The sequence below is a fragment of the Sinocyclocheilus grahami genome, unplaced genomic scaffold (genome assembly GCF_001515645.1).
Source record: "Sinocyclocheilus grahami isolate Dianchi unplaced genomic scaffold, SAMN03320097.WGS_v1.1 scaffold1725.1, whole genome shotgun sequence".
In the NCBI taxonomy this organism is placed as follows: domain Eukaryota; kingdom Metazoa; phylum Chordata; class Actinopteri; order Cypriniformes; family Cyprinidae; genus Sinocyclocheilus; species Sinocyclocheilus grahami.
This window is the reverse complement of record NW_015506904.1, coordinates 139,004-157,616: the sequence shown is the minus strand read 5'-3', so window position 1 is coordinate 157,616 and position 18,613 is coordinate 139,004. Positions and strand designations below refer to the sequence as shown.

Genomic DNA, 18,613 nt, shown 5'->3' with positions numbered 1-18,613 from the left:
CAGTTAGTGTTGAAGCAGCCATGTCAGGGAGACGCTGTGTGTGTCAATGCGAAAGCAAAAGCACTTTATTTGGCCTTCCGAAAGTACAGTAGATGCATTTAGGAATCTTTAAGATTACTTGCAACAGAACAGCAATGCATTTTATGGGCGACCGTTTCGTGAACCTAGGAGAGGAATAATACAGCAGCGGCGCGTCTTGTGGGCTAGACTAACAAAACATTAAAATGCAACGTCACTTACATCATCATCACCGCATCTCTCGCACCACTGATGACGCTCCCTGACGCACTTCTAACATTCGATTGTATAATTTTTGCATTCAAATGCAAATGTTTATTTTAAATTCGACTAATATTCTTTTTTTTTTATTCACAATCTCCTCATCACAGGCAGGCACAGCACTCAATTCAGCATGTGTTCGTGTTTGTGTGAGCTGTCTGTGTCACTCATAGCACGTGCCTATATCATCCGCTATATCGAACATTTTTTATATCGTTACCGATGGTGTACCGTCGATAAATATCGATACCGTTTTATCGCCCAGGCCTATTTTGACCTCACTATTCGGGGAACAGACAGTCTTTATAGATTGGACAGCACAAGTACTTCTATCATTTAAGCGGGTAGAACAAAAGTCATCATGGCAGTTATTTGAGATTTGACTTACTAGCCTAGCATCCTAACTGATGACTGTTGTTGTTTGTAGGTATATTGAATACATGTGTGATATGCTGGCAGAAGAGCCCATAATCCCCCACAGCAAGCCTATTACCATCCGCTCCGTCACCATGACTCCCGTACCACTCTTTAATAAGCAGCGAAACGGCTGTCGGCCGTTCTGTGAGGTTTACGTCGGTGACGAGCGAGTCGCAACCACTTCACAGGAATATGACAGAATGAAGTAAGTCACCCTGTGATGAAACTTAACGTCATGTGATTCCTTGCTGACGGACATTATTAAAAAAAATATATATAGCTAGTGTCTGCATCTCTAACTAACTTTGCCATTTCTGCAGGGATTTTAAGATGGAGGACGGGCGAGCGGAGATTCCTCTGAATATAACTGTGCAGGGAGACGTGCTGATAGTGATTTATCACTCACGCTCAACACTGGGCGGACGCCTGCAGGCCAAAGTAAGACTCATAGTGACCGATATTTGTGAATATTGTCCCAGTACGTGTTTATAAGCAGAAATTAACAAATGCAAGTAAAATGTTACTGACCAGTTGGCCGGTAACTTTATTAGGAATGGCATTATTATGATATAAATGGCATTAATGGATTATGATGTAAACAGCGATGTAAGAACAGTAGTTTAACCCTTACTGACAATTTGAGCAAATCAAATCCCAGACAAATATACCATTGTGCATCTTTTAAAAACTATTTTTATTTGCAAAAGCGAATGTAGTTATAATATTGTAATTCTTTTTACATTTTCAATCTCTTCCCAATTAACCCAGAGCAATTAAAAATAAATAAATAATACAAAAAAAAACAATTGTGCATCTCTTTTACAAATTGTTCCTCGTATGTCATAATTCCATCCATTTAAAGCCACCATAATGAAAATAAGGAACAAAATTAAGATGGTTCACTGTTTTTTCTTTTTTGCTGTTTGATTGAGATTTGTTGCATTTGATTACAAGTTTAGGAGGTTTTGTTTTGCCGCAAAATACAATGGATAAATGAGGATAATTAATTTTACAGGGAAAACACATAATTAATATATTATTAATAAAACAATGCATAATGCGTTTTCATAGATGATAAAAATACTAGAATTTGTCAATTATTTAACACAGATGTTACATAGTCGTTAATATAATCATTTTATATAATTTTTTTAAATGTATATTATATAAAACTATATAAAACGACTCTATTAAAAAATTTATAAAATCTTAAATAATTGATAGATATTATAAAATTATTTCCATGAAATATTTTATTATTATTATGTTTTATATAGTATAGTTGGTATGTTGTAATGTATGTTAAGTTTAATTGCATATTGTATGATTTTTTTTAAATTATTTTTATTATAGTTTATTTTTGCCCTAAATATTGTGTTTGGTATGGCATTAAAATAGTAAAATAAAAAGTGTTTTTTGGACAATAAGAAATATTAATGGGCTGGTAAATTTTTTCATTTCACCTACAGTGATATCTAATACAAATTTAATTAAGATGGTTCACTATGTTTTTTCTTTTTTGCTGTTTGATTGTGAGATTTGTTGCATTTGATTACAAGTTTAGGAGGTTTTGTTTTGCCGCAAAAAAACAATGGATAAATGAGGATAATTCATTTTACAGGGAAAACACATAATTAATATATTATTAATAAAACAATGCATAATGCGTTTTCACCTACAGTGATATCTATTCTTTCTATTCTATTCTATAGCTTGCTTCCAACAGATCTTCACACTGGAAGCCCTTGAAACCTTTTCCACCCATTGTTCATATTTTGTTAATGCTTCTTAGTCATTGCGATTCATTGCACACATGCTGTGTTGTGGTTTTTGTAGATGGCTTCCATGAAGGTGTTTCAGATTCAATTCCATACTGGGTTTGTGCCCAGAAACGCCTCCACTGTCAAATTTGCAAAGTAAGTTTCACTTTACTCTTAGAATGGTCTCATATCAGTTTCACATTCAATTTTATGTCAAAATGTGATGCTCTTTTAATATGGTGGTGCTGTGTGTGTTTGCAGGTATGATCTCGATGCGTGCGACATCCAAGAGAAATACCCCGACCTCTTCCAGGTACATGTAAATGTGGAGGTGGAGCCTCAGGATCGCCCTAGCAACAAGGCTCCGCCTTGGGAAAATTTTGCCACGAAAGGACTAAATCCCAAGATCCTTTTCTCCAGCCGAGATGAACAGCAAGAGATCCTGACAAAATTTGGTGAGTTTTCTCTCTATTTGGTTGCTTTTTTCAGATTTTTCAGGGTAATCACATGTCACAAGTCTTAAAATGTCTCGGATTCAGTTTGTCTTAAATATCTTAAATGGTATAGCAAAAGAATTGGGCACAGAAATTGATTAAAATGATCCACTGTTGATGAGTTATGATAGTGTTTGCTTTATGGTGTTTATATTATGGATTGTTTTAGGAGTGCATATTTTTAGGCCTGTCGCAATAATCAATATATCGACTTATCGTGCAATATATGTACATGACCTCAATCATTTTTGGTGACGCAATATATCGCCCATTATATTTACTTAAAAATTAATGTCACCATGTTTTGTACATTCCACTTGCGCCTGTGTCTTTTGCAGCTTCTCGTACATAACGCGGTGTAGTCATGAGGTGCTACTTCAAATTTAAAATATGCTTCTACAAAAAAAGTTTCATCTGCAGATATGGCCTTGTTTAGGGATCTGTGCCTTTGTGCATACGGACATCTGACTGCTATGTAGTGATTGTGATTTTCAGCAATAGTATGTGCACCCTTCATTTACAGAGAAAAGAAGGTCCGGGAAAAATCTGTAGATGGAAAAATCTCCATACAAGTTCTTTATGCATTTTTCTACTTTGCACTTTTTGTTAGAAAATGTTTATTTACTATTTATTCAAGTTTTTTAAGGTATCTAATATTTTGATACTTAATTTCCATGATCTAAATATTCTTAAAAATTAAAAGTTTGCTGACATTTGGAAGTGTGTAGGCCTTCTTGCATTATTATGCTGTTACATTATGATTCTATATTCAGTGGCATAAAATGGTCTTTAAAATGACAATAATATCGCTTATCGCAGTTATTTCTGGGACAATATATCGCACAACCAAAAGTTGTTATCGTGACAGGCCTACATATTTGATCTCATCTTTTTGAATGAGTAGCTGGAAGTAAAGCATAGACATTTCAAAATAAGAGTCCCTGTCCATTTTAGACTTGTTTATAATTCAGAAACGGATTATGGTAATTTTTTTGGTATATTAATGGTATTTTGGTTACACAATAAACTATATCTAGAATTTAATTACACTGTGTCAAAGGAAGTAAGAACATTGTTTAACACATTCAATATATAGATTTTATTAGTTTTGTCACAATAATCTGTATATTGCATTTATTTAAATATGTTTTTGTCTATGCCAAATACAATATAAATCAACCTTTATTTCATATGCAATCATACATTAATACATAAATGAATTTCAAGTTATTTTAAGTCTTAAACAGGTCTTCATTTTAAAACTCTGCAGATACCCTGTTCTTATTTCTCATCGACATTATGATGTTACACATTTCCAATTAGTTTTAACTTGAGATGTTTGTTCTTAATCTTTCTGGTTGATCAGGTAAACCAGAGCTTCCACGTCAGCCTGGTTCAACAGCCTGTTACACCTCTGAACCGACCCAGCCGGAGCATTCGCCTGAAGGGCCACAGACCGAGCAGGATTCCCCTTCTCCTCAAAGCACAGACACCAATGCCAACAACTTCTTCCAGATGCTTGACTGGGAAGGTATACAGCATATTCATAACATTTTTATGCGAATGAGCACTAGGGTTGTGCCGATAGACGATAGTATCGTGTTACGACGATAGTCGGAGATATCGCCTGTGGCTGATGCCTTTGACGATAGCAAGACGATTATTATTATTATTAATATTATTATCAGGCTAGTAGTACTATCTAATTAATATTAGGGCTTATTGGTTGCATTATATTTCTTTTTCCGCGTTTTTACAGTATTGCGTGTTTTAACCAATCACACACAATTATGCTGAGTTTATGAATGCAATGGCCAATCAGAGGCGTTCAGATGAGTCATCACTGAAACAGCGGAGTTCCGTTGTTCAGCACGCGCTGACTGAAATCTGACTCGCGAATTCTCTCATTATAAACAACAAAGTGCAGATCTACGTGCGATGTAAGTATAAGAGATTTATTCATCATACAGTGTATATTCACTGATTTTAACGGGAGTGTTTTTAAAGTGCATAACTCGCTAGACTGAGCTTGTGATGATGTTCTTTGGTAATATAATGTTCTTTGCTCATTTTCTGTAGCTGCTTTTTGAATAACTGAGGAAATGTAAGCATTATAATTAGTAACTTACAATGTTTCTATTAATTTTAACCAATCACACACGATTATGCTGAGTTTATGAATGCAATGGCCAATCAGAGGCGTTCAGATGAGTCATCACTGAAACAGCGGAGTTCCGTTGTTCAGCACGCGCTGACTGAAATCTGACTCGCGAATTCTCTCATTATAAACAACAAAGTGCAGATCTACGTGCGATGTAAGTATAAGAGATTTATTCATCATACAGTGTATATTCACTGATTTTAACGGGAGTGTTTTTAAAGTGCATAACTCGCTAGACTGAGCTTGTGATGATGTTCTTTGGTAATATAATGTTCTTTGCTCATTTTCTGTAGCTGCTTTTTGAATAACTGAGGAAATGTAAGCATTATAATTAGTAACTTACAATGTTTCTATTAATTTGTTATCATGTTAAATACAAATTCAGTCATATTAAAAACATTAGGCTGCTTTTAGCCTTACGCTGGAGTTGGTTCACTTTCCCGCAATGAAACTAAGTAAATAATTACATAAATTAGCACGATAATATCGTGTATCGGCGATCTCACAGGCTGACTATAGGACGATATGAAAATTGAGCAAAATTTAATCTTTGTTAACATCAAATGTAAAATCCATTAAATAATATAATCATGTAAAATCCATTAAATAATATTAACTTATACAACTTTTGATTGTAATAATATATTAGTAAATGTTTTAATTAATATTAAAATTAACAAATGCTTTAGAAGCACTTTTCATTGTTAGTTCGTGTTAACAAATGCAGTTAATTAATATTAACAAATGGAACCTTTATTGTAAAGTTTTACCGTTAGTTGTCTCTGCACATTAAAGGTGAAGTGTGTAACTTTTCATAATATTAAAATATTTCCTTTTTTAGTTTGTTTAATGAATAATTTTAATTTTACAGGGCTCAACAGTGCATTTAACTCGCATTTGTGTCTAACTATAGATGTGTGTGAACTGTACAATGTATTTAGGAGCATGTGTGCAAATAAAAAAAAGTCTTAAATTAAAATTTAAGGTCATAAAAAGTCTTAAGTATCTTAAAAATGCAAAAACAAAAGTCTTAATTATCATTTTAGATGGTCTTAAATTCAGGGCTTGAAAAAATTATTTTTGATACAGCTTCATGTGATTATCAAACTTCAAATGCTGTGATTTAATAAAAAAATGTGAGTGCTGCACATTTCAAAGTCAAAATAGACTATTTGAAAAATCAACATGAATTAGCAAAGACATTTCAAAATATGTGTCCCGGCCTATTTCTGGCTTGTTTATAATTTAAAGTCCCACAATTTGCAAACATTTTACTGGTTAGTATTGGTATTTTGGTGTACAATAAACTCTATCTGACATTTGATTCAATGTTTAAGATATAAATAATTACATTACTTTAAATAAATACAGTTTAAAGCCGAAATATAAAAAATAAAAAACTAGTATACTTTCTGTGTTTTTTATATATATATATATATATATATATATATATATATAAGTCATGTTATATTATGCTTTGAATAAACGTGCATTAGTAATATTTTTCTCGATGCACCCTCTTGTGGCCTCAAGAGAGAATCCAAAAGCTTTTCTTCACCCTAACTGAAATTGTGCATTTTAAATTAGAATATAATTCAAATTTTGATCATATTGAAGTACAAAATTCAAGCATTAAAATAATTTTTTGCCACATATTGTTCCTCAATGGCATTTATTACATAGAAAGTCATTTTATGTCATTTGTATATGTGGACCATCATCTTTTCGCCAACCAAAGCATTTCTTTCTTTAGCCTTTATTATATTTTCTGCACTTAAATTAGCTGTACTGTATTATGGTGTGTTTACAGATGGCAGTCAGCAGGTCGAACATTCTGATAGTCAATTGGAGGACCAGGATGATTTGAGTGGCGGATCGGAGGAGGAGTCAGTGTCTTACTCCGCTTCCGTTGATGGGACTCTGTCACGTGACATCAGCGAACCGCTCTTCGAGGCAGACTTCACAACCACTCCACCTGACCCTCAGCCCGACACAGAGGACCTACTCGGCCTGAACTCTGACCCCTGTCCCCCAGCCGCCGCCACTCAGCCGGGTCTTGCTAATGAGACGGGTTTGAAAAGTTCTGCCAGTAACAGTGATTTACTGAACGACCTGTTCGCCCCTACACCCAATGCTGTGCCTTCAGCTAATGCAGAAGACCTGATGGGAGAAGGTACAGGAGAAGATCTGTTCTTCTCCAGCACATCCAGCCAACCGGCACCAGCCACTAATAAAGGTAAGAGAGACTGTGTGCATGAATGTTTAAATAAACATTCATTAACAAAAAGCTGGTCACCAAAAGTTTGCATTAAGCATTATGCCTTAGAGCAACCCATTTGACCCCATATTATTCCAGTGGGACCATCTTTGTACTTTGTAACATTGACTGATGCTTGCATTGAATAAAATGACAACAAATGAAATGCATATAGATAAAGATAAAAGTCAAAAATCTAAAATTAATGTTTTGGGTTAAGAAAATGAAGCATGTTTTAAGAACAATATGATTTTTGCATTTACATGATTTGTATCTGAAATTCTCATCATATATATATATATATATATATATACATACACATACATACATACAGGTACATCTAAAAAAAAAATAATATCATGAAAAAGGTCAATATTTTGTCACTCATTTCAGAAAGTGAAACCCATATATTATATAGATTCTTTACACATAGAATGAAATATTTCAAGCCTTTATTTCTTGAAATTGTGATGATTATGACTGACAGATAATGAAAACCCAAAATTCAGTGTCTCAGAAAATTAGAATATTGTGAAAAAGTTCAATATTGGAAAGTCATGGTGTCACACCCTAATCAGCTAATTACCTCAAAACACCTGCAAAGGTTTCCTGAGCCTTTAAATGGTCTCTCAGTCTGGGTCAGTTGGCTACACAATCATGGGGAAGACTGCTGACTTGACAGATGTCCAGAAGACAGTCATTGACACCCTCCACACGGAGGGTAAGCCACAAATGTTCATTGCTAAAGAAGCTGGTTGTTCACAGAGTGCTGTATCCAAGCATATTCATAGAAAGTTGAGTGGAAAGAAAAAATGTGGTAGGAAAAGGTGCACCATCAAGAATTTGGGGGAGCTTCGCAAGGAGTGGACTGAGGCTAGCGTCAGCGCATCAAGAGCCACTACGCACAGACGAATCCTAGACATGGGCTACAAATGTCGCATTCCTCGTGTCAAGCCACTCCTGAACCAGAGACAACGTCAGAAGCATCTTACCTGGGCTGTGGAGGAAAGAACTGGACTGTTGCTCAGTGGTCCAAAGTCCTCTTTTCAGAAATGGAAATCAAGGTCCCAGAGTCTGGAGGAAGAGTGGAGAGGCACAGAAACCATGTTGCTTGAAGTCCAGTGTTAAGTTTTCACAGTCAGTGATGATTTGGGCTGCCATGTCATCTGCTGGTGTTGGTCCACTGTGTTTTCTGAAGTCCACAGTCAACGCAGCCATCTATCAGGAAATTTACACACACACACACACACACACACACACACACACACACACACACTGTGGGTATAGAAAAGAATCACCCCCTTTAAAATAATCAAATTTTGTTGCTTTGGAGTCTGAAATGAAGATGAACACAGTTTTTGTTTTACCTGCTGTATTTACCCAGTGCAACTTATAACAACATCCAAGTGAAAGATAAAAACACCAACATGAAATTTTTTTTTAAAACAGAATCACTGATTTGGAAAAAGGATCACCCCCCTCCTAAAAATGACTAGCTAATCACCTTCTCAATGGCACACAAAGACATTTGACTATCAGCTGTGCTTATTTTGATCAGCTCAGCATGAAAAGAGCTTTCCTGGAGCATTCCTTGGTAGTGCAACTGAAGCAAACAATCAACTATGGGAAGCAAGGCACTGTCAAAAGATCTCCAGGATAAAGTTGTGGACATGCACAAGTCAGGAGATAAATACAAAAACATTTATCAAAAGGCTTTATCAATGCCTAGAAGCACAGTGAAGTCTATTATTTAGAAGTGGAAGATATTTGATACAACACAGAGCCTCTCTGGATCAGGACGTCGCTCCAAACTGGATGAAAGAGCTGGAGGAAACTGGTCAGAGAGGCGACCAAGAGGCCCGACAGCAGCTCTGAAGCAGCTGCAGGAATTTATGACAAAGAGTGGTCATTGTGTGCATGTGACAACAATATCACAAATTCTCCACTAATGTGGCTTTTATGGAAGAAAGGCCTCATGCTGTCAGACTGAGCTTTGCCAAAACGCACCTTGAAGATTCTGAGACAGATGAGACTAAAATTTAATTATTTGGCCTCAACACCAAACGATATGTCTGGCGGAAATCCAATACAGCTCTCCATCCAAATAACAGCATTCCTCCAGTAAAGCATGGAGGTGGTGATATCCTGTTATGAGGGTGTTTCTCTGCAGCAGGGACTGGAGCACTTGTCAGGATAGAAGGAAAAATGGATGGGGCGAAATACTGTCAAATTCTTGAGGAAAATCTGCTGCCCTCTGCCAGAAAGTTGTCAATGAGAAGAAGGTTTACCTTCCAACATGACAATGACCCAAAGCACACAGCAGAACTGAGCACACAGTGGTTGAAGGAGAAAAAGGTGAATGTCCTTGCATGGCCTCGTCAGAGTCCAGACTTAAACCCCACTGAAAATCTGTGGAATGACTTGAAGACCAGACCACAAACACTCACCATCAAACTGAACTTGAGCAGTTCTGCAAAGAAGAGTGGGCAAATGTTGTAAAGTCTAGACGTGCAAAGTTAGTTGAGACCGAGACCGATCCCAACAGACTAAAGGCTGTAATTAAAGCAAACGGTAGTTTAACGAAATACTGACACAAGCGCGTGATCCTTTTTCCAAATGATATGATTGTTTTTTCTCTCACATGTTGGTGTTGTATCTTTCACTTGGATGTTATAAGTTGCACTGAGTAAATACAGCAGATAAAACAAAAACTGTGTCCGTCTTCATTTCAGGCTGCAAAGCAACAAAATGTGATTATTTTAAAGGGGTGATTCTTTTCTATACCCACATATATTCTTTTCTTTTCTGTTCTTTTAATGTTGGGGTAAAATATCACCTGGACATGTTGTTTGTAAATGTATTTGTTTGTTTGATATATTATTACTATTATTATTATTATTTTACATTTTAAGAATGTATTTTCTAAATTATACTGACTTTCTTTCTGTAGACTTCTTTGACCCCTTCGGTGTGGGGTCAGCCTCTGCAGGGTCCGATCTGTTTGGTGACCTCCTGGGGTCAGACAGTGCTAGTAGTGGGTTCAAAGCTCCGCCTCCTGCATCCAACTCCAGCCTCTTTAACCTAAGTGAGTTCCGCTCTGATTTACATATAATTCAAACCATTGGAATACTTAATAACATGTTATTCAGTATAAAAATAATCGCCTTATTACAAAAATTGTGGTTATTAAGAGAGAAGTTCTGTGCTGTTTTCAAAGCAAACTTCGGGGTGTCTGAAAATGTTTTGCCAGATAAGTTATCAAGCGAGACTCCGAAGATGACCTCATCAGCGAGTCAGCCTGATCTGTTAGGTGGCTGGGAAAACTGGACCACAGGAGGAACCAGCACGACTAGTAACATGACCACTGCTGCCAGCAAACCTACTATGAGTGGTAATCAATCAGTCATTCATTCAGATAACCAAAACAGTTACTTTGTTTAGGTCTAGTCTAATTTATTATTAGTTAATGCATTAATTAAGATTAAATAGCATGGAGCAATATATTTTGGTTGCACTTAATTTGAAGGTGTCGTTGATACAGTATAAATATATAATTAAGAAGTCAAATTTATTAACAACGTACTTAGTATAGGATTAAGATTTGGGCTTACAGTTTATTTTACAGTACGTACACTTACCTGTATTTACAGTGTACGCACATAAGAAAGTATTGGATAATATAAGGTAATTACATGGGTTAGGGTTAGGTTTAAGGGTAGGTTCAGGGTTAGTACCTAGTTAATACCCAGTTATTGTAATTTCTATAACAAGTACATAGTATGTACATGCGGAACAGGACTGTAAAGTAAAGCTCCCGGGTTTGGTTTAAGGTTAGTTTCTTGTAATTATGTGTAATTTACTGTTATTACTATAGTAAGAACATGCAACATAACAAGGAAAAATAATGAATTACCTATATTTTTACAGCATTTATTAATCTTTGTTAATGTTAGTTAATAAAAATATCCATGTTAGTTCACAGCTGTTATTGAAGTATCATTGAGATAGTCATAGTTACTATTATTATTTTGAAATAGTTGATATTTTTATGTTTTCAGTTTTGTTTAATTTGAAAGTTGTATTTTCTTTTTTAAATGTCTAATTTTTATTTCAGTTTTATTTTTAGTTATTTTCATACATTAAGATAAAATGACAAATGCTGCCTTGACAACTAGCTGAAATAAAATAAGTTTAAAGTTTTTTTATATTTCGTTTTATTTTTTAATTTTCTTTACTTTTTAAAAATTGTTTTATGGTTTTAGTTTACTTTGAATAACCCTGGTTCACAGTGCATTAACTAATGTTAACTAATACATTTTGAAATGTATTAGAAAATGCTGAGACTACCATTAACTAAGGTTAATAGACGATTTTGTTCATTGTTAGTTCATGTTAACAAATGTACTTAACTAATGTTACCAATTGAAACCTTATTGTAAAGTGCTAACGTTGAGTTTAACCATTACTCTGGTCATACAATCAAACATTTCCTAAGTTTACTAGCCAATCAGATTTCTTGTTTAATCATTAGACTGCTCACAATCCAGTTGCGGCAGCCCATAAAGCATTTAAAACGTTTCTTTTGTAACCCTTTGACTTTCTATTTGTACAGCCTCAGGAGTCTCATCTTTCTCCAAGGCCAAATCTCAAAGCTTTGACCCCTTCGCAGACCTGGGTAACCTGGGCTCAACACTGCCTGGTATGTTTGTGTTTATTCTTTACCAGACTGCTTTCTCACATATCACTCGTATCATGTAACTAACACTGATTTGTGTTCAGGCTCGGCCAGTACTGGTTTCTCTGGCTCAGGTTTAAAAATGGCGCCCTCTGCAGTAGGCCCTAAGAACTCAGGTCAGCAGTGGCAGCAGGCTCCTCGGCCCTCCTCTGGCCCCAGCAAACCCTGGATGCCTCCAAGCTCGGCACCCAGAACGCAAACCCAGCGCTCCAAACCCACCACCCAACCGGCTAAACCAAACTACAAGCCCAGCTTCAGTGTGATCAGTGGACGAGAAGAGAGGGGGATCCGTGGGCCAGGCTTTGGTACGCTTTCACCAGTTTCAGAACAAATGCGCATGAAAATTGGGGAAAAAACAAAGATATATACAGTATATATATATATATACATATATATACATACAGGCACGTTTCCTCAAAGGAGTACCCCCCCACACACAAATATTAATGGGAAGATGAATTAAAAAAGCAAGTAAACAACTCACCCACTTAGACATCAGTGCTTTGTCATGTCAAAATCAAACCTGAAAGGACTTGAAAATACAATCTGTGAGGGTTTTTTTAGTGAGCAGTCGGTTTGGTGAAATTTGGGACATCTCCATGTCTGTGACCATCATGACACCTACAGCGTTTAATGAGCTTTGATGACTAATGATCCAAAAATAAGCTGACTTTTAAACAGAACAGCTGAACAAGTAAAATATAGATAATATAGTAATCTGAAATTTGTTACTGCAACTTGTAGTTATTATTTTGGGATGAATAAAACTGCTTAAAGGCATGATGAAAAATTAACTTGGTTTTAACAAATAGAACATGAATTATGTTGTTAAAGTAAAAATACAAAATAGAATAATTGTTATTTTTCGTTTTTTGATAGCGCAAGTAGGGCTGGGCGATAAAGCGATAATTATTGCAATATAATTTTCCTCGATAAAACGATAACGACAGTTCGTTAAATGTTCGATATAATGTTTATGCGCCAAAAGCAGAACAAAACAGCGCTACTCATTTGAGCCGCTCCACACGGAGCATTTATCTGCTCAACTCAAAGATCAAACTGCAGCGCAAGCTCACTAGAGCAGATGTGTTCACTCGCTGATGAGTCTCAGTCACTCGACACTAAACAGCGCAGTGAGCTCCAGTGTGAAGCGCTTGAATTCAGAGAAGAACACAAATGACTCTGTGATTTAAACTAGTTTAAAGGCAGATGAAACGGCGCTGACAAACAGGCTTTAAATCTACAAATCGCCACTGATTTCCGTGGATTTACTGTAGGAACACTAACTGCACCATGGTATTGTGGCAGAAATGTGGGATATTCATATATTTTATTATGTTATAGTAGTTGAATTGTATTATATTATTATTGTAGACATGTATTAAATGTATTCAAGGAGTAATGTAATATAATTACAGTATTTTTTTGTGATTAAGCTAAGCGTTGTGCAATTATACTAAATGTATTTAGACTACTGTTTTTCATACAAATACCCAGAAATAGGCTTGTCACGATAGACGATGCTGACGGTGATACCAGTGTTAAGCCACAACACCGGTTACATCACTTGCCCACTGTCGTTTTGATTTTTTTATAGTAATAAAAATCATTTAGTTCAGTAAAAGAACAGACACTACAATTAAAAACTGAACGTGGCTGCTCAATGCAGCGTGCCGAGCGACAGTCGCATCACAGATTTAATTTCTCCAGTGAGGAGAGTGAGTCGAGCTGACTGACAAGAAGAGTGAGGCGAGACAGACAAGACGATCGCGAATGATTTAGTTTCGAAACGAAGTGCAGAAGCACCTGTTTGGCAATATTTTGGATTTTGATAAGCCTGTTGACTTCTGCCGTTTATCTAAGGTGATTTTGGAAGTTTTTTTTTTTAAACATTCGGTTCTTATTTAATTGGTTCCACATTGTTTGCTGATTTTTACTTTATTTAAACTTTGTCATTTATTTATTTTATTTGACATCAAGGTGTATGCCGTGCCTCCAAGCTTTCTTACTCGATTTGCTAATAAACGTTCTACGTTTCTTATTTATTTGGTTATATATTATACATGTTTACTTGTTTCCAGTTTTGTGCATTTAAACTTTATGTAAGTTATTTGGGATTTTATATTAGGCATAGCCTGCCCTATAGCATGGTGTATTTTTATTTGTTTTGTTAATAAAAGTTCTATGTTTTATATATACGCTAATGTGAGTTTGACGTATTTTGTTGTTGCATTCAAGCAATGGACGCCTAACTGCCGCTAATTCTAAAGTGAAAGTAAAATGCGCACGGCGCTTTTAAGCTATTTAAAAACGATGGAAAGTGAGGAAAAGAGGGACAGTTCAAATGAACAATTGCTTTACTCCGAATTGCCACTATTTGAAAGTGAAAGTAAAATGTGCACGCCGCTTTTACAAGCTATTTAAAAGCGAAGGAAAAGAGGGAACGCCCCTGCCCCCGCGGTGATACCGGTATTACCGGTGTTGTCACACGTCAATTAACCGGTGGGAAAATTTCCTCACCGTCACAACCCTACCCATAAACAATATAGTTTCAATTTTTCCATGGTACTGAGGTGCTGTATGTGTGGTTTTAACTGTGATCTCATGATCTAAATGTATGCTACTATGGAAGACCAATGGTTAATTTTAATAAAACTCAGAAATTAAAACATTTTGTAAAGAATAATTACATTTCACCATATAAAAATGAGGTTGTTACAATTTTTAAAGATGTTACTGTTTTTGATAATGAACATAAATTTACATCGGCATCATTACATAATTTATCGAGATAATTTTTTTGGCTATATCGCCCAGCCCTAAGTGTAAGCAATGTTTATTTACCTGGAGAACATCACTGGTTTCAAATATCTGATTGTCAGTATTAAAGCTTTAAAATTGTGTATCTCTGATCAAGATTAAGTCAGCCTCTGGTGACTAAATGCAATAATTATCACGGCCTGTTTGGTTGTGTTCTTTAGGTCCAAAGCCCAAAGTGAAAGAAGATGACTTTGAGGATCTTCTGTCCACACAAGGTTTTGGCTCCAAAACTGACAAGAAGATGCCCAGAACTATTGCTGAGATGCGGAAGCAGGAGCTGTCTAGAGACATGGACCCTCTCAAACTTCAGGTATGACTGTTTAACACAATTTCAGTTTTTTTTTTCCCCCCCTCAAGAACATACTTGCATGTAGATGTGCTTTGGGCTTGATGATGCTGTTGTTTGTATGTTAGATCTTAGATTGGATCGAGGGGAAGGAGAGGAACATCAGAGCGCTGCTCTCCACGCTGCACACGGTCTTGTGGGAGGGAGAGACCCGCTGGAGACCCGTCACCATGGCAGATCTGGTCACACCTGACCAGGTGAAGAAGGTCTACAGGAAGGCTGTGCTTGTTGTGCACCCAGACAAGGTTTGATTTACATTCACATATTTACAACATGTATAAACCATTTTTGTAACAGTAAATCGATATGTTCTAAAGTCAACATGAATTCAAAATTGGCCCTCAAGTCTTCTTGCACAGTTTGTCAGTGCACATTATGCGTTTAATCTTTTCATCACAATGCAAAAATCTGGCCTCTAAAATGATTTTTTTTCTGTTGAAACAACTGAAATACAAACTTTAACAGATAAAACAACTTTGTTTTATTTGTTGTTTATCATTTTTTTATTTTTATAGTTTTCTTTTTATTTCAAGAAAATAATGATTAAAGCAAAATGTTAGTTATAATTAATATGTTAATCAATATATTAAATATTAATTGAAACAATATATGAATAAATAATATGGATACAAAATTATAGACGATGTTAATAAAATAATAAAATGACAATTTTATTGTATGTATGTGTTTGTTTATTATGTTTTTGTCATTGATGTTTATTATTTTATTGTTTATTTGTTTATTTATTTTGTAATTATGTATTGTTTGTTTTCATTTCAGACATGTGATTTGGGGGGGGGGGTATTTTTTTTTATATTCAAGAAAATATTTATTTTTTTATTTTTAATATATTAAGCAATTGATTAATTATTAATGAAAACAATATATGAATAAATATTATGGATACAAATATTTATTGACAGTAATACAAATATTAATGTTTATAAAATAAAACGTATTGTATGTATTTATTTATTTTATTAATTATTATTTTGTTTATTTATGATTTATTTGTAAATTATTGTTTTCATTTCATTTCAAACAATGGGGGGGAATATATTTATTCATTTTTTTAATGATATTAATCAATATATTCATTATTAATAAAAACGATATATGAATAAATATGGTTACAAATTTATTGGTAGTAATACAAATATTAATTCATATTATTTGTCATTAAAAGCAGCTTTGTCATTTTTGAAGGTCCAAAAAAAGTGTTTAATGTGCATGGATGCACTATAAATCCCATAGCATACATTAAGAAACAAATAGGGTCAGTTCTGATTTCATTCTGACTTTTTATTCAGCGCTAAAGAATTACATTCTGATTACACACTGTTGGTGTGACTCTCATCTTTATATCCAGGAACTATGGAGAAATAACTTTTTTTCTGGTCTTGCAGGCTACAGGTCAACCATACGAGCAGTATGCTAAAATGATCTTCATGGAGCTGAGCGATGCCTGGTCTGAGTTTGAGAACCAAGGAGCCAAAGCCCTGTTCTGAGCGTGCTCAGTGAGCGTCTGCCAGGAGCGGCGGGCCCCCTACAGGCAGCCTGAGGCACAGCGCTCTCTCCATACACACAGCTCTGAGAGAGAGATCAGTCAAGAGGAAGAAATCAGACCTCTTTCTGCTTGAGGACCTGAACTGTGATGCGCTCTTCTAAAGAGTGAAACCTGTGGCGCTGGATTTCTCCTCCTTCAAAAGGGGAACGTGCCAGCATCCTTTTGCCATTTGTAGATGATTAAAAACCATGCGCGCACACGCACACACACACACGCAAACACCTGAGACTACAGTCTGTGTCTTGCACTTCAAAAGAGCTCCAAAACAGATGGTTTCTGGGACGAAGACAAAATGATTATCGCTGATTTTTTTTTCTTGTCATTCTATGCATCACACTTTTTTCACTTTTTGTTTTTCAATCAGCGTGGCTTGTCAATTACTGATGTAAATAATGACTTGACGTGTGTGTGTGTGTGTGTTTGAGGGTGGATCATGTTCATATAAAGCTAAAGCAGAGGTTTTGACTTCTGTGCTCCACGATGTGAAGGCTTTTCATCACTTTCACTTCAGTTTTATCATGTTTTCACTGATCTCTAGTGTTAATTCTTTCTAGGCACCTCGTGGGAAGATGTATTTGTGGGTTCAATTTCTGCAGTCCAAAGTGTATTTCAGTGGCCGAAAGCAAACTTAACATCAACAAAAAGTGTGAGCTTTCCATATATTTTTTTTATCTAAAGGACCAATCAGAAATGTCTGTATTATTTATTGTTTTGAAAGCTGTACATGGCTAATCGATGGATATAAAAAGGACTAAAATAACAAATTTATTGCAAACGGTGGAACAAGCAAGCTAAGCATTTTGCAAAACTAAAATCATTCCAAAGCATCTACTAATATGAATGTGCTTTTTAAGATTATTGCTGGAATGTAAATCTTTTTTCTTTTTTTTTTCTTCTTCTACCATTATCATATTTTCCACAATATTCTATTTGATGTTTCCATAATCTCGTAATAATGACACTAGAAAGTTTGCACCGGTCCCTCAGGACATCAGGCCGAATTCAGTGTCCAATTGAAAAAAATAAAAATGTCTGATACAACTTAATAGACAATGAAGTGAGGGTGGAAATGAATGTTGTTTTTATATATAGACCTAATAGACCTAAATCAAGGACTGGATGAAAATGCTGATTCGTAAAGACTTGGCAAGTCGAGTTCTGTAACCTGCTGTATTTCTGCGATTATTCATATATGAAGCTTAAGAACTAAACAAAACCAAAGCCTTCATGTGTGTTACTGGTTTCTGAGAGTTCATCCATTAGTTTAGAGCGAAGACGTTTGCTGTTAAAGGGACTGAAGGGCTGGTTCAGATTGTCATTTCACCGTTTTGAGTGATTTTTGAAAGGTTTTGGCTTATTCACGCTCCACCAAAGTCATAAACGATCATAAATGTTTCATCCTGGAATGTGGCACTGGTGTTCAAAATTTTTCTTGGTGGTTTAATTCGTGAATAAGTTGAACGGGCTCTGATTGACATTAATGACTGAATTTAGTCTAGAAATATATTGCCTTATTCTGTGAATATATACTTATCTTCCCCAAGAACTGAACAATGCTGCTGCATTTTGGTGGAGCGTGAATATCTTTTAATAAGACACATTTTCTCTCTTTTAGCCCACTCAGCTTTCCTTTGGATGTCAAACTAGTGTTTTTCACCAGCTGTCTCCTGCGATGGAGAACAAAATCATAACACCACGGTCTTAAAGATATTTTTGTCATGTTTTCTTTTCTCAGATTTTGACCAATAAACCCTAATCATGGTTTGGGTTTAGACTG

The 18,613-nt window shown here is 35.5% G+C and overlaps 1 protein-coding gene across 2 annotated transcripts; it reads left to right on the top strand.

Moving 5' to 3' along the window:
• The first annotated feature begins 658 nt into the window (after window positions 1–658).
• LOC107572261 (cyclin-G-associated kinase-like) lies at window positions 659–18,600 on the top strand. 2 transcript variants are annotated; one of them, XM_016258682.1, is made up of 13 exons: window positions 659–901; window positions 1,017–1,134; window positions 2,533–2,612; window positions 2,718–2,911; window positions 4,317–4,481; window positions 6,922–7,347; window positions 10,319–10,453; window positions 10,586–10,759; window positions 11,981–12,067; window positions 12,148–12,408; window positions 15,085–15,233; window positions 15,338–15,514; window positions 16,676–18,600. In XM_016258682.1, the coding sequence occupies exons 1-13, from the start codon at window positions 687–689 to the stop codon at window positions 16,775–16,777; spliced, it is 2,283 nt and encodes a 760-aa protein (XP_016114168.1). In that variant the 5' UTR covers window positions 659–686; the 3' UTR covers window positions 16,778–18,600. The 2 variants fall into 2 exon arrangements, with proteins under 2 accessions (XP_016114168.1, XP_016114169.1); XM_016258683.1 differs by having other exon boundaries at window positions 660–901; window positions 10,619–10,759.
• Window positions 18,601–18,613: the final 13 nt, after the last annotated feature.

Coding starts and splice junctions, on each gene's coding strand:
- LOC107572261 (XM_016258682.1), top strand. CDS start 687: ATGACTGTTGTTGTTTGTAGGTATATTGAATACATGTGTGATATGCTG. Junction 12,068..12,147: donor CCTGGGCTCAACACTGCCTG/GTATGTTTGTGT, acceptor ATTTGTGTTCAG/GCTCGGCCAGTACTGGTTTC. Junction 15,515..16,675: donor TTGTTGTGCACCCAGACAAG/GTTTGATTTACA, acceptor CTGGTCTTGCAG/GCTACAGGTCAACCATACGA.